Raw genomic sequence first — 15,578 nt, 5'->3', positions numbered from 1 at the left:
TGGAACCTTATCAAACGTCTTCTGAAAATGAGGAAAGGTGCACACTGGGCAACTTACAGTAAAGGAGTGACAAAGTGGGCCAGTCAAGTTGGAAAATGCCCCTCACCAAGAAAAGAGGGAGGCCTCCATGTAGGAAGCCCAGTCGACTCACTACGCTATTAAACTGCATACAATACACTTACTATCTCACTTTTGCTTGCTCAGTATAATTCCCTAAGAGGAGGTCAAGTGTAGCCCTGATATTTTGCATATTGCTTCATAGAACTTTCCTGGGCACATTCTGCCCCATCTAATAGAGTCATAGAACAATATAGCATGGATACAAGCCCTTCAACCCAATCAGTTCATGCCAAGCTACAGTGCCCACCCAATTACCTGCGCTTGGTTAACGTCCCTCTAAGCTTCCCACCCCATCACTCTCTCCATGACCCCTCTTTCACTTGTCCCTTCCCACAGATTACTGCAAATGTGCTAAGCGCTACCTACACTGCCACTATACCTTCTCCCTCATCACTATACATGGTCCTAAATGTCCTTCCAGATGAGGCTGCACTTTAGCTGTGAGTTTTTTGGGGGGCACTTATCATATCTGGTGCTCCTCGTGCAGCCTTCTTTACATCAGTGACATCAATGAAACATACTACTCACTGGGGACCACTTTGTCAAGAACCTTTGCTGTTTGTGACCATGGCCAGGATCTCCTGATGACCATTCATTTCAATTTCATTTCCCATCTCCACACTTCCCATTTGTCATTGACTTCCTCCATAACCACAATGAGGCCAAATGCCTAATATTTCATCTTAGTGGTCTCCAACCTGATGGCATGAACATCAATTTAACTAACTGCTGGTTGATCACTCTGTTGACCAAACTCCCCCTTTATATTAATTCATTATGGTGGTCATACCACCCCTTTTCTTCCTCACCTCAGCTATCATGACCTGCCCATCATCTCCCTCAGGTTTCCCACCTCCTTCCCTTTATTCCATAGCCTACTATCCTCTCCTATCAGATTCCTTGTCTCTTTCTCCCAGTTTCTCACATAATTCTCTTTCATTCCCCCTCCTCCACCCACCCACCTTCACCCTCACCTACCTTCTCCCTCATCTGGACTCACCTATCACCTACCAGCTTAGGCTCCTCTCTCCTCACCCTGTCTTCTTGCCCTAACTTTTGCCCCTTGCTTTCTATTCCCAATGAAGCGTCTTGACCCAAAACGTTGACTGTTTATTTCCCTCTGTAGATGTTGCCTGACTTGCTGAGGTTCTCCAAAATTTTATACGTGCTACTCCTCTCCCAACACCTGTTTATATACCTAGAGTGCTATGGCACATCATTTTTATATACGTCACTTAAATTTTTCTCAGTCCCTTTTTTCTAAAGAGTACAATCTCAACGTAGGCAGCTTCTCCTCGCAAATATAATTATAAGACAAAAACAGAAATTCTGTTACAACTCACTAGTCAAGCAGCATCAGCGGAAGAAATATCAGTTAACATTTCAGGTCATAAGACCATAAGACATATTTACAAGGATATTTCCTGGACTGGGGAGCATGCCTTATGAGAATAGGTTGAGTGAACTTGGCCTTTTCTCCTTGGAGCAACAGACGATGAGAGGTGACCTGATAGAGGTGTATAAGATGATGAGAGGCATTGATCGATTGGATAGCCAGAGGCTTTTTCCCAGGGCTGGAATGGCTAACACAAGGGGGCATAGTTTTAAGGTGCTTGGAAGTAGGTACAGAGGGGATGTTGGGTAAGTTTTTCACACAGAGAGTGGTGGGTGTATGGAATGTACTGCCAGCAATGGTGGTAGGAGTGGATATGATAGGGTCTTTTAAGAGACTTTTAGGGTAGGTACAAGGAGCTTAACAAAACAGCTATGCGGTAGGGAAATTCTAGGCAGTTTCTAGAGTAGGCTAGATAGTGGGTACAACATTGTAGGCTAAAGGGCCTGTAATGTGCTGTAGATTTCTATGTTCTATAAGACATAGAACAGAATTAAGTCATTTGGTCCACTGAGTCTGCTCCATTATTCCATCATGGAAGATTTATCAACTCTCTCAGCCACGTTCTCCTGTCTTAGATCATAAACATAGGAGCAGAATTAGGCCATTTAGCCTATTGAGTTTGCTCCACCATTCCATCATGGCTGATCCCAGATCCCACTCAACCCCATACAGCTGCCTTTTCGCCATATCCTTTGATGCACTGACCAATCAGGAAACTATCAGCTTCTGCTTTCATTATACTCATGGACTTGGCCTCCACCGGAGTCTGTGGCTGAGCATTCTGCAGATTCACTACCCCCGGCAAAAAAAAAATCCTCCTTGCCTCTGTTCTTAAAGGTCACTCCTCAATTTTGAGGCTGTGCCCTCTAGTTCTGGATACCCCCACCACAGGAAACATGTGCTCCACGTCCCCCTTATCTAGTTCTTTTAACATTCAGTAAGTTTCCAAGAGATCCCCCCACATTCTTCTAAATTCCAGTGAGTACAGACCAAAAGCTGCCAAATGCTCCTCATATGTTAACCCCTTCATTCCTGAAACCATCCTTGTGAACCTCTTCTGGACTCTCTCCAATGACAACACATCCTTTCTGAGATATGGGGCCCAAAGCTGTTGACAATACTCCAAGTGCAGCCTGCCTAGTGTCTTATAAAGGTTCAGCATTATCTCTTTGCTCCTAACTAGGGCCTTCTTTCAGCCATGACTCAGTGATGCCCACAGCATAATTTCAACCAGTTTCTAATTGCACCACGTTTGTCCATCTTATTCCGAATGCAACATGCACCTAAATATAGCACCTTCAGTCCTGCATTCTTCGCCCTTTTGAATTTTGCCTCTGTGGTACAGTTTAACTCTTTGCTCTGTCTGCATTTATACCCAATCATTTCATTGGTTTGTCCTTCCTCACATTCATGTTACACCCATCATCTACTTGCAGAAACATAGAAACATAGGAAATAGGAGCAGGAGTAGGCCATTTGGCCCTTCGAGCCTGCACCGCCATTCAGTACGATACCAGCCTTCCCCCTATACCCCCTGATCCCTTTAGCCACAAGGGCCATATCTAACTCCCTCTTAAATATAGTCAATGAACTGGCCTCAACTGTTTCCTGTGGCAGAGAATTCCACAGATTCACCACCCTCTGTGTGAAGAAGTTTATGAAGCTGCAACTCCTGTTCCTTAACATGTCTCTCAGGAGCTGCATCTCGATACACCTGGTGCAGATGTGACCATGGGTAGTCTCCCAGAGATCCCATGTCTTCTGTGGGACATATCTATTCTGCGCCCTGTGAACTATTTCCAAAAACTACAGCCACCTCTGCTTGGTTGTCATCCTTGCCAGTATCCTCCTCCAATCCACCTGTGAAAACTCTTTTCTCATGCCTCTGTATTTCCCTTGATTCCATTGTGATACTGTGATTCCATTGTGATCAGTCACACTGATACATGTGACTTATGCTTCTCCCTCTCAAATTGCATTACTTCTTAAGGGTTCCTTTATGTTAAGCTCCCTAATAAGATCTGGGTTATTACACAACCTTCAGTCTAAGATCGCCTTTCCCCAAGTAGGCTCAAGCACAAGCTGCTCTAAAATGCCCTCTTGTAGACACTCAACAAATTCCCTCTCTTGCGATCTGACACCAATTATATTTTCCCAATCCCCTTGCATATTGAAGTCCTCCATTACAAATGTGACATTGCCCTTATTACATGCCTTTTCCAGCTTCTTTTGCTTGTCCGCATAACCTTTGACAGCCTGACTAATCAAGAACCTATCAAATTCTGCTTTAAATATACTCAATGATTTGGCCTCCACAGCCATCTGTAGCAATGAATTCCCCCTGGCTAAAGGAATTTCTTCTCATCTCTGTCTAAATGGATGTCCACTATTCTGAGGTTGTGCCTTCTGGTCCTAGACTCCCCCTCCATAGAAAATATCCTCTCCATATCCACTCTATTTAGGCCTTTTAATATTCAATAGATTTCAGTGAGATCCTCCTCTGTACCCTCTCCACTTCCAGCACACATTCTCACAGATAAGGGGCCTAAAACTAATCACAATACTCCAAGTGTGGCCTAACTAATGTCTTGTAAAACCTTAGCATTACACTCTTATATTATAGTCTAGTCCTCTCAAAATGACTGCTAACATTGCATTCCTTACCACCAACTCAACCTTTAGGGAACCCTGCATGAGGACTCTGAAGTTCATTTGCTTCTCTGATTTTTAGGTTTTCTCCCTGTTTATAAAATAGTTTGTGCCCTTATTCCTTGCTAACAATGTGCATGACCATACACTTCCCAATGCTATATTCTATCTTCCACTTCTTTCTCCATTCTCCTGAACTGTCTAAGTCCTTCTGCAGATTCCTTGCTTCCTCAGCAATACCTGCCCCTTCACCTGTTTTCATATCATCCACAAATATAGCCACAAAGCCATCAATTCTGTCATCCAAATCATTGATATGTAACATGACAAAAAGTGGTCCTAACACTGACGCCCCGTGGAACTTACTGACAGCTAACCAGAAAAAGCCCCCTTTATTCCCATTCTTTGCCTCCTGCCGGCCAATCACTCTTTTATCCATACTACACACACAAAATGCTGGAGGAACTCAGCAGGCCAGGCAGCATTTATGGAAAAGAGTAAACAATTGATGTTTCGGGCTGAGACCCTTTATCAGGACTGGAAAAAGAATGAGAAGTCAGAATAAGAAGGTGGGGGAGGGGAGGAAGAAGTGCGAGATGATAGGTAATGGGTGAAACTGAGAGAGAGGAGAGAGTGAAATAAAGTGCTGGGAAGTTTTTTGGTGAAAGAGATAAAGGGCTGGAGGAGGGGGAATCTGACAGGAAAGGGTAGAAGACCATGGAAGAAAGGGAAGGAGGAGGAGCACCTGAGGCAGATGATAGGCAGTCAAGCAGATAAGGTGAGAGAAGGAAACAGGAATAGGGAATGGTGAAGGGGCGGGGGCAATTGCCTGAAGTTCGAGAAATTGATGTTCATGCCACCAGGTTGGAGGCTATAGAGACAGACTATAAAGTATTATTGCTTCTTCAACCTGAGTGTGGCCTCACTGCAGCAGTAGAGGAGGCCATGGGACTGACATGTCAGAAAGGAAATGGGAAGTAGAGTTGAAGGGTGGGTACCGGGCGATCCTGCTTTCTCTGGCAGATGGAGCATAAGTGCTTAGCGAAGCAGTCTCCCAATCTTTGTAACGCTCACCGATATATAGGAGGCCACACCGGGAGCACTGGGCATAGTATATGACCCCAACAGACTCATAGGTGAAGTGTCGCCTCACCTGGAAGGACTATTCGGGGTCCTGAATGGTAGTGAGGAAGGAGGTATAGGGGCAGGTGTTGCACTTATTCTGCTTTCAAGGATAAGTGCCAGGAGGGAGATCAGTGGGGAGGGCCGAGTGGACAAGGAAGTCGTATAGGGAGTGAACCTTGTGGAAAGCGTAAAGTGAAGGGGAGGGAAATATGTGCTTGCTGGTAGGATCCCGTTAGAAATGGTGACAGAGAATTGTGTGCTGGACATGGAGGACAGTGGGGTGGTAGGTGAGGATAAGAGGAACCCTGTCTCTGGTGTGGCAGTGGGAGGATGGAGTGAGGGCAAATGTGTGAGAAATTTAATCCTTCCTGTAATACCATGGGTTCTCACCTCGTTAAGCAGCCTGTTATGCAACACCATGTCAAGGTCAGTGACCTTTCCTCGGAATTCTCCTATAATTTTTTGCTTTGGAACACCCTTCTAAATCTCCTCTACACCTTCAGTGCTGTTGTTACCTTTAGGCTGGTGATCAGAAAATATATAATGCTCCAGTTGTGTTCAATGGACTACATATACCTCTGCTCCCCATTCATTATTTTTTAATTTAACAGGGTATCTTCGATGGTGAGATATGTTTGATGGGAGAAGTCGGCATTTCCAATGCCAGATTTGGGTTTGCTATTGCAAACATAGGTGACATTAACAAAGATGAGCACAATGATATAGCTATCGGAGCTCCAGTGGAGGAAGATCATTGTGGCAGCATCTATATCTTTAATGGGAAAAGGGATGGCATCCACAAAACTTATTCCCAGGTAAGGTTATCTGTAGGAGATTCATTATGATTGGTTGTATTCAGGCTCTCAAACTCCTCTATTATATCTGTATCTATCTTGAAGAGCAAAAGCAGCTGTATCCTATCCTTCTGAAGCTTATGACACTAGTAATATGAAAAGGAATGGTAAGCAATTAAATATCTTTGGAGAAATCAAGATTGATAGGTTGAGGAAGATGTTTAGAAACGAGATCTTAGAAAGGGTGGTAAGTCCTCAATGTTTCCCGAAGCCAATGTATATCGTCATCTTTGATGTTTTCAACTCCAAAACTGTCTTAAGATTTAATGTTGCAGTAATGGCCTCCATAATCACCTTCATCAGGCTGTGGCTTTACAGTCTAGTCTGTTCCATAGTCACTCACCAGCAGTGCGAGAGAGAGGAAACGTGCTATTGAGTGTAACAGTATTCGTTGATGAAGCTGCACTTGCAATATTGTGCTCAGCGTTGTTCGCCCTCTTATAGGAGGAGTGTAATTAAAATGGAAAGAGTGTAAACAGGGACTCCCTGGACTGAGTTATAGGGAGAGGTTAGTCAGGGTGGGCCTTTCACTCTTCGGAGCACTGGTAATTGAAGGGTGATCTCATAGAGATATATACAGTAAAATCATAAAGAGCTTAGATAGGTTGAGCAGTCTTTTTTCCCAGAATTGGAGAATCAAAAACTCTTAAGGTTAGAGGTGAAAGGTTTATTAAGAACTTGAGAGGCAACTTTCTTTTTACATAGTGCATTGTAAATATATGGAACAAGCTGCCAGAAGATGTGACTGGGGTGGATACATTAGAAATATTTTTTAAAATGAATAGAGATTAGAGAGATAATGGCCAATTTCTAGGAAATGAAATTTGCTTAAAGATACATCTTGGTCAGTATAGACTCATATGGGCCTATTTGACTATATGACTTCAACTTTGCCCAGAGCAATATTCAAAGTACATTTATTATTGAAGTATACGATGTACAACTTTGAGATTTATCTTTTTACAGGTAGCCACAAAAACAAAGAAAGCCAATGAAATCCATTAAAAAAAGACTCTCAAGCACTCAATGTGCAAAAAGGAACAAATCATGCAAACAGTAAAAAGTAAAGAAATAGCACTCAGAAGTAAAGTTCACAAACGAGAGTTCATCGCTGCAGCCAGGAGCCCATTTATTGAAGGCCACAGCCTCATTTCAGCACAGAGACGAGTAAATCTCGTGGAGTAGTGAGCTAAGCACCGGCCTGACCCCAACACCCCCAACCTTTTCAACTGGCCCTGTGCTTAAATTGGCCAAACATCGGCTCATTCCTCACTTTCAGGCCTGGACCCTGCCGCTCCAATTTGACCTCAATATTGCATTTAGTGTCCACTAAAATTTCTAATGAAAGACAGATGGGTGTGTATAGACTGGATCTGGTAATGAGGAAAAAAGGACAAGTAAACTAACAGGAAATAGCTTAATTTACTATCTACTGATGCACATTTTACTCTTTGTATTGTTTAGCGAATAAAGGGGAAGGATGTGATGACTGGACTGCAGTACTTTGGACAATCAATAGATGGTACAACAGATGTGGATGCAGATGGGCTACTTGATATAACAGTCAGTGCAAAGGACAATGTTGTGGTGCTCAGGTATGTAGACTTATTGTATAGATTCAGGTTAATTTGGACACATGAGGACCAGTACGTTTTAGACCAATTAGCTGAAGTTTCATAGAAATGGTTAAAAGTTATAAAAAAGACAAACTTCCATTTAAATGAGTAACAGTTCATGTATGTAAATGAAATACCAAACAAATTAAAACTCTACTAATTCCTCTATAGTACTATAAAACTGTGCATTAGATCCCAATAGTTATTGATGGAGGAATTCATCTGCCATGTTCTTTTGATTAACTGTAGATGAACAAAATCATTGCAGACACCTAGTGCAGATATGGACTGCCATCATACAATGCTTTAAATGACTGCATCCTCCAAACCTCCATTTTCATTGTAACATTCAAGATGGGCCTGTTTCTGTGCTGTAGTTCCTATAGTTCTATGGTTCTATGATTGTTGATACCTTCCTAACTTGTTGAAGTAGAGAAATCATTTAATTTGTTTCTGGCATCTCCAAGCCTGAATGATTGAAACCATGGTGAGCAAAACAGTTCAGAATTGTCTTGCTGATCATTTCTTGTCAATTATCAATGACAAAAATCACCGCTTTTTGAAGACAAACACATGCAATTGACTCTTTTTAACTGATCACTCTAAGCATGCTGTAGTGACAAGCGGCCTCACAAGTGCATGCGACTGATGCTAGTTAGGAACTGTTCCACAATAGTCTCTGACCCCAGTTGAGCAGCATAGTGTCCCAAATAAACAAAAGGAATCCCAACTATTTTCTCAATTTAGGTTTTGTTCATCAAGAGTTATCCCAAATAAACAGCTGCCCTGATTAACTGATGGTCCAATTAACCAGAATCCACTGTATAACATCTTACATTAAACAAATCAGTTTGTGACTTTGGTGAGATTTTTACTTTGCTTTATCAATGTTCAAAATTGCCTATATAAGCTGGAAATATAAAAGACTGCAGATGTAGAATATGGAGTAACAAACAATCTGTGAAGAAACTTGGGGTCAAGGAACATCTGTTGGAGGAATAGATTTATTGGCATTTCAGGTCGAAACCATGCGGCAGGACTGAGAGGGAGGAAAAGATGGACAGTATAAAGAGAAGGAGATCCACTCCCCTTCCCCTCTTCATGCTGGCCATTTCCTCTTTCCACTATCAGTTCTGATGCAGGGTTTGGACCCGAAGCATTCATAGTGCTTCTCCTTCCACAGATGCTGGTCAACCTGTCAAGCTCTCCAGCAGATTTTTTGTGCCTATATAACTTGTAAGGTTGATTTGAGCAAAAGGGCGCCGTGCAGTTAGCATGATGCTACTACAGTTCTGGAGTTCAGAGTTCAATTTCGTATCCTCTGTAAGAAGTTTGTACCTCTTTCCCATGAACACGTGGGTTTCTTCTGGATGCTCTGGTTTCCTTCCATAGTCCAAAGACATATCAGTTAGTAAGTTAACTGGTCATTGTAAATTGAGTGGCCTGATGAAGGGTGTCAGCTCAAAGTGTCGACTGTGTACTCCTTTCAATAGATGCTGCCTGGCCTGCTGAGTTCCATAAGACATAGGAGCAGAATAGGCCATTCAGCCCATCGTGTCTGCTCCACCATTTCATCATAGCTGATCCCGAATCCTACTCAACCCCATACACCTGGTTTCTCACCATATCCTTTGAGTTTCTCCAGCATTTTGTGTGTTGCTTTGGATTTCCAGTATCTGTAGATTTTTTTGTGATTGTAAATCGTCCTGTGACACGAACATAATGAACGAATAAATGATCAGACTAGTGTTAAATAGAGGGGTTGCTGGGTGGTGTGGCTCGGTGGGCTGGAAGGGCCTTTTCTGTGCTGTATCTCTAAAAAAAACATGGGAGTTTAAACAGTGCAACTAAAGCTGCTGGGACTCAAAATGAACAATTCTTTACGTGGATTGTTTTTTTATTGTAAAATAAATATACACAGTAGTAACTGGGTTACATAGTAAAGATCAGAATTAAAAATCAGGCTATTTTATACTTTTTGGAATGAAATAATGTTAATACATAATTTGTAGCTGAAAAGTCTGGGAAAAATGATCACATAATTTATTAGAATGACTCCAGCAATGAAGAATTTCAGCTGTAAAATTACATTGGAGAAGTTGGAATTATTTTCCTTGGAGCAAAGAAAGTTGAGAAGAGACTTGACAGAGGTATAGAAAATTATGTTAGGTTTAAGTAGAGTAACTAGAGAGAAATTGTTTCATAGAAAAACATAGAAAACATACAGCATAATACAGGCCCTTGGGTCCACAAAGTTGTGCCAAACATGTCCCTACCTTAGAAATTACTAGGCTTACCCATAGCCCTCTATTTTTCTAAGCTCCACGTACCTATCCAAAAGTCTCTTAAAAGACCCTATCATATCCGCCTCCACCACCATTGCCGGCAGCCCATTCCACGCACTCACTACTCTCTGAGTAAAAAACTTACCCCTGACATCTCCTCTGTACCTGCTCCCCAGCACCTGAAACCTGTGTCCTCTTCTGGCAACCATTTCAGCCCTGGGAAAAAGCCTCTGACTATCCACACGATCAATGCCTCTCATCATCTTATACACCTGTATCAGGTCACCTCTCATTTGTTTCCATAAACAAATGGTTCAATTCCCAGTGGGCAAAGATGAGAGTAAAAAAGTACGAGGGGGGATATGACAAAAAAAAATGTAGAGAATGATCACCTGGAATTTGCTGTCTTTAAGGATAGTGGAAGCAGAGTTAATGAAAATTATCAAAAATATTGGAATCAGCATTTGACAAGGCTAAGGGGGAATGGGCCTTAAAAGATTGCTATACAGGAGCTTTCATGAACAAATGAGATGAATAGCCATTTGGTTTTGTGCTTAGTCTGAGAGGGATGCAAATCAAAAGCTAAAAACCTGAACTTAAATAAAGGCAGTTACATGGGTCAAAGAAGCTGCTAAGGTTTAGAAGTGATAGGATGTTTAATAAATCAAAAGGGAATAATAGAATGGTGGTACATATAGTGAAGGAGATAATGGCAATCACATTTGTGACAGGAAAGCACTGAGAATACAAGCAGAAGCATGTAAAAGAAATTGGATCCAGAATAAGTAAAAATTGTAAAAAGAATCAAAGATTAAGGCTCTTTATTTGAATGCATCTTCCATTTGTAACAAGATTGTTCAGTTGATTGAATAATGAAGGATTAGTAAGACTGCACATCGGTGCAAGAGACAGGGAAAGGGTGATGGGTTCAAAGACATGGAAAATTGTGGTAAAAGTGAATGGCAAGTGCAGGAGAGATTATTAAAGAATGAAAAAATATAGGATAGAGAGTTTAGAAAGATTTTGGAATCTAACTTCAAGCAACAGAGGAACAACTTTCAGTAGGGACGTGATGAATACAAGATTGAGTGTGTTGCATGTGAATGTGTGCAGTGTATGTTACAAAGTAAATGAGTTTACAGCACAGATTGAATTTGTTGGGTACAATGTCATAGGCATCAAGGAGATGTGGCTGAAAGAGAATCAGAGATGGGAGCTAAACATCTAAGGATGTGCATCCTATCAATAGAACATGCAGGTGGGCAGAGGGCGATGGGTGGCCTTTTTGGTACAAAATGAAATTAAGTTGATAACTAAGGGCAACGTAGGATCAGAATCTTTGTGCGTAAAGCTGAGGAACTGAAAAGATAAAAAGACCCCTTTAGGAGGTACGTGCAGACCTTCGAATATTAGCCAGGGTGTAGGGTACCAAGTATACCAGAAAAAAACATTTGAGAAAGACAATGTTACAGTGATCTTGAGGACTTCAATATGCAGTTAGATGGGGAAAGTTAGTACTGCCGAGGTTTTATAAGGCATTGGTCAGACTACATTTAGAATATTGTAAACAACATTGGACCCTGTATCTGAAGAAACATGTGTTGGGTCTGTTGTGATAGTAGGTGGATTTAACTTAGCGCATATTGACTGGGATTCCCACATTGCAAAAGGACTAGATGGGATAGAGCTTGTCCAATGTACTTAGGAAAGTTTCTTTAATCATTATATAGAGAATTCAACTGGACTGAATCTCCTATTAGGGAATATTAGTTTCAGTATAAATAATGGGGAAGGTAGGACTGGTCCTTGGGTTGAGGTTCTATATGAGGGTCTTCTGTACTCCCTTTTCATTTATGACTGAGTTCCTGTATGTAGTTCTCACTCCATAATCAAGTTCGCAGACGACACTACGGTGGTTGGCCTGATCAGAGGGCATGACGAGACGGCCTACAGGGATGAGGTCCAGCACCTGGCTGCGTGGTGTGCCGACAAAAACCTGGCCCTTAATACCCAGAAGACCAAGGAGATCATTGTGGACTTTAGGCATGCTAGGAGCCACACTCCCATCCCCATCTATATCAACGGAGCTGTAGTGGAGCATGTATCAAGCTTCAAATTCCTTGGTGTCCACATTTCTGAGGATCTCACCTAGTCCCTGAACTCCTCCATCCTGATCAAAAAGGCGCAACAGCTCCTTTATTTCCTGCGGAGCATGAAGAAAGCTCACCTCTGTCCCAAGATACTGACGGATTTTTACTGCTGTACCATTGAGAGCATACTCACCAACTGCATCTCAGTGTGGTATGGCAATTGTCCCGTATCAGACCGCAAAGCACTCCAGCGTGCGGTGAAAACTACCCAGCGGATTATCAGCACCCAATTGCCCACCATTGAGAACATCTACCATAAATGCTGCCTGGGCAAGGCGAAAAGCATTATCAAGGATGCATCTCACCCTAACCATGGACTTTTTATTCTCCTATCATCCGGTAGGCGCTACAGGAGCCTCCGCTCCCACACCAGCAGGCACAGGAAGAGCTTCTTCCTTGAGGCTGTGACCTGCTGAATCTTACATCACAGTGCTAAGCAGTATTGCACCCATATTGTACTGTCTCAGTACTTTTATATTTGTGTGCTGTAGCACTTACTTTTTATTTGCAGTTATTTTGTAAACAACACTATCCTTTGCATTTCTGGTGAGATGCTAACTGCATTTCATTGGCTTTGTATCTGTACTCGGCACAATGACAATAAAGTTGAATCTAGTCTAATTTAATCTAATAAACCCTGATGAACTGATGAGGTAAATGAGTATTTTGTGTCAGTCTTCACTGTGAAAGACACTAGCAGTATGCCTGATGTTGTAGTGTGTGAAGGAAGAGAAGTGGGTGCAGTTACTATTACAAGAGAGAAAGTGCCAAAAATGCTGAAAGACCTAAAGGTACATAAGTCACCGGGACCAGAGGAACTGCACCCGAGGGTTCTGAAAGAGGTAGCATTAGAGATTGAGGTGCCATTAGGAATGATCTTTCAAAAATCATTGGACTCTGGCATGGTGCCAGAGGACTGCAAAATTGAAAATGTCGCTCCTCTCTTTAAGAAAGGAGGAAGGCAGCAGAAAGGAAATTATAGACCAGTTAGCCTGACCTCAGCGGTTGGGAAGATGTTAGAGACAATTGTTAAGGATAAGGTGATGGAGTGCTTGGTGACACAGGACAAGATAGGACAAAGTCAGCATGGTTTCCTTCAGGGAAAATCCTGCCTGGCAAACTGTTGGAATTCTTTGAGGAGATCACAAGTAAGATAGATAAAGGGGATGCAGTAGATGTTGTATATTTGGACTTTCAGAAGGCCTTTGACAAGGTGCCACACATGAGGTTGCTTACCAAGTTAAGAGCCCATGATATTACAGGAAAGTTACTAACATGGTTAGAGCATTGGCTGATTTGTAGGAGGCAGTGAGTGGGAATAAAAGGATCCTTTTCTGAACGCAAAATACGTTGCAGATGCTGGGGTCAAAGCAACACTCACAACACGCTGGAGGTACTCAGCAGGTCGGGCAGCATCCGTGGAAACGATCAGTCAACGTTTCAGGCCGGAACTCTTCGTCAGGACTGTAGAGGGAAGGGGCAGAGCCCTATAAAGAAGGTGGGGGGAGGGTGGGAAGGAAAAGGCTGGTAGGTTCCAGGTGAAAAACTAGTAAGGGGCAAGATAAAGTGGTGGGAGAGGGGCAGCAGGGAGGTGATAGGCAGGAAAGGTGAAGAAAGAATAGGGGAAAGCACAATGGGTAGTAGAAGGAGGCGGAACCATGAGGGAGGTGGTAAGCAGCTGGGGGAGGGGGCAGAGTGAAACTGGGATAGGAGAAGGGAGGGGGAGGAAATTACTAGAAGTTGGAGAATTCAATGTTCATACCAAGGGGCTGGAGACTACCTAGATAGTATATGAGCTGTTGCTCCTCCAACCTGAGTTTAGCCTCAGCATGGCAGTAGAGGAGGCCATGTATGGACATATCTGAATGGGAATGTGAAGCAGAGTTGAAGTGGGTGGCAACCAGAAGATCCTGTCTGTTGTGGCGGACGGAGTGGAGGTGCTCAACGAAGCGGTCCCCCAATCTGCGTCCAGTTTCACCGATGTAGAGGAGGCTGCACTGGATGCAATAGATGACCCCAACAGACTCACAAATGAAGTGTTGCCTCTCCTGGAAGGACTGTTTGGGGCCCTGAATGGTGGCAAGAGAGGAGGTGTAGGGACAGGTGTAGCACTTAAGCTTACAGGGATAAGTGCCGGGTGGCAGATCCATGGGGAGGGACATGTGGACCAGGGAGTCGCAGAGGGAATGATCCCTGTGGAAAGCGGAGAGGGGTGGAGAGGGAAAGATGTGCTTAGTGGTGGGGTCCTGTTGAAGGTGGCGGAAGTTGCGGAGGATAATGTGCTGGATCCAGAGGCTGGTGAGGTGGTAGGTGAGGACAAGGGGAACTCTGTCCCTGTTGTGGTGGTGGGAGGATGGGGTGAGGGCTGAGGTGCGGGAAATGGGTGAGATGCGGGTGAGGGCATCATTGATGACGGCAGAAGGGAAACCATGATCCTTATAGAAAGAGGATATTTGATATGTCCTGGAACGGAAAACCTCATCCTGGGAGCAGATGCTGCGGAGACGGAGGAACTGGGAATAGGGAATGGCATTTTTGCATGTGGCGGGGTGGGAAGAGGTATAGTTGAGGTAGTTATGAGAGTCAGTGGGCTTGTAGAAGATGTCAGTGGACAGTCTGTCTCCAGAGATGGAGACTGAGAGATCAAGAAAGGGGAGAGAAGTGTCTGAGATAGACCAAGTGAATTTGAGGTCTGGGTGGAAGTTTGAAGTAAAGTCGATGAAATTGACGAGCTCAGCATGGGTGCAGGAAGCAGCACCAATATAGTCGTCAATGTAGCGAAGGACCCTTTTCTGGTTAGCTGCCAGTGGCCAGTGGTGTTCCGCAGGGGTCGGTGTTGGGACCACTTCTTTATAAGCTGTATATCAATAAGATGATGGAATAGATGGCTTTGTTCCCAAGTCTGCAGATGTTACGAAGATTGGTGGAGGGGCAGGTGGTGTTGAGGAATATACAATGTTGAAAAATGCATAGTCATGCACTTTGGTAGTAGAAATAAATGTGCGGACTATTTTCTAATCAGGGAGAAAATCCAGGAATCTGAGATGCAGAGGGACTTGGCAGTCCTTGTGCAGAGCACCCTGAAGGTTAATTTGCAGGTTGAGTCGGTGGTGAGGAAGGGAAATGCCACGTTAGCATTCATTTCAAGAGGTCTAGAATACAAGAGCAAGGATGTGAAGCTGAGACTTTATAAGGAACTGGTGAGACCTCACCTTGAGTATTGTGAACATTTTTGGGCCCTTCATCTTGGAAAAGATGTTCTGGCATTGGAGAGGGTCTAAAGGAGGTTCATAAAGCTGATTCCAGGAATGAAAGCGTTATCATACAAGGAACGTTTGATGGCTCTGGGTCTGAACTCGCTGGAATTCAGAAGGATGAAGGGG

The 15,578-nt window shown here is 43.3% G+C and overlaps 1 protein-coding gene across 1 annotated transcript in view; it reads left to right on the top strand.

The window, feature by feature from the left end:
- LOC140187657 (integrin alpha-E-like) overlaps nucleotides 1–15,578 on the top strand; it is a 308,395-nt gene that overhangs the window by 117,789 nt on the left and 175,028 nt on the right. Inside the window, exons 20-21 of the mRNA XM_072243179.1 lie at nucleotides 5,902–6,105; nucleotides 7,609–7,739. Of these exons, the coding sequence (XP_072099280.1) occupies nucleotides 5,902–6,105; nucleotides 7,609–7,739 (335 nt within the window). The remainder of the gene's footprint in view (nucleotides 1–5,901; nucleotides 6,106–7,608; nucleotides 7,740–15,578) is intronic.

Source organism: Mobula birostris, chromosome 25 (genome assembly GCF_030028105.1).
Source record: "Mobula birostris isolate sMobBir1 chromosome 25, sMobBir1.hap1, whole genome shotgun sequence".
Taxonomy (NCBI): Eukaryota; Metazoa; Chordata; class Chondrichthyes; order Myliobatiformes; family Myliobatidae; genus Mobula; species Mobula birostris.
Note: the sequence above shows the minus strand (reverse complement) of the source record. Positions and strands in the feature narration are given on the sequence as shown.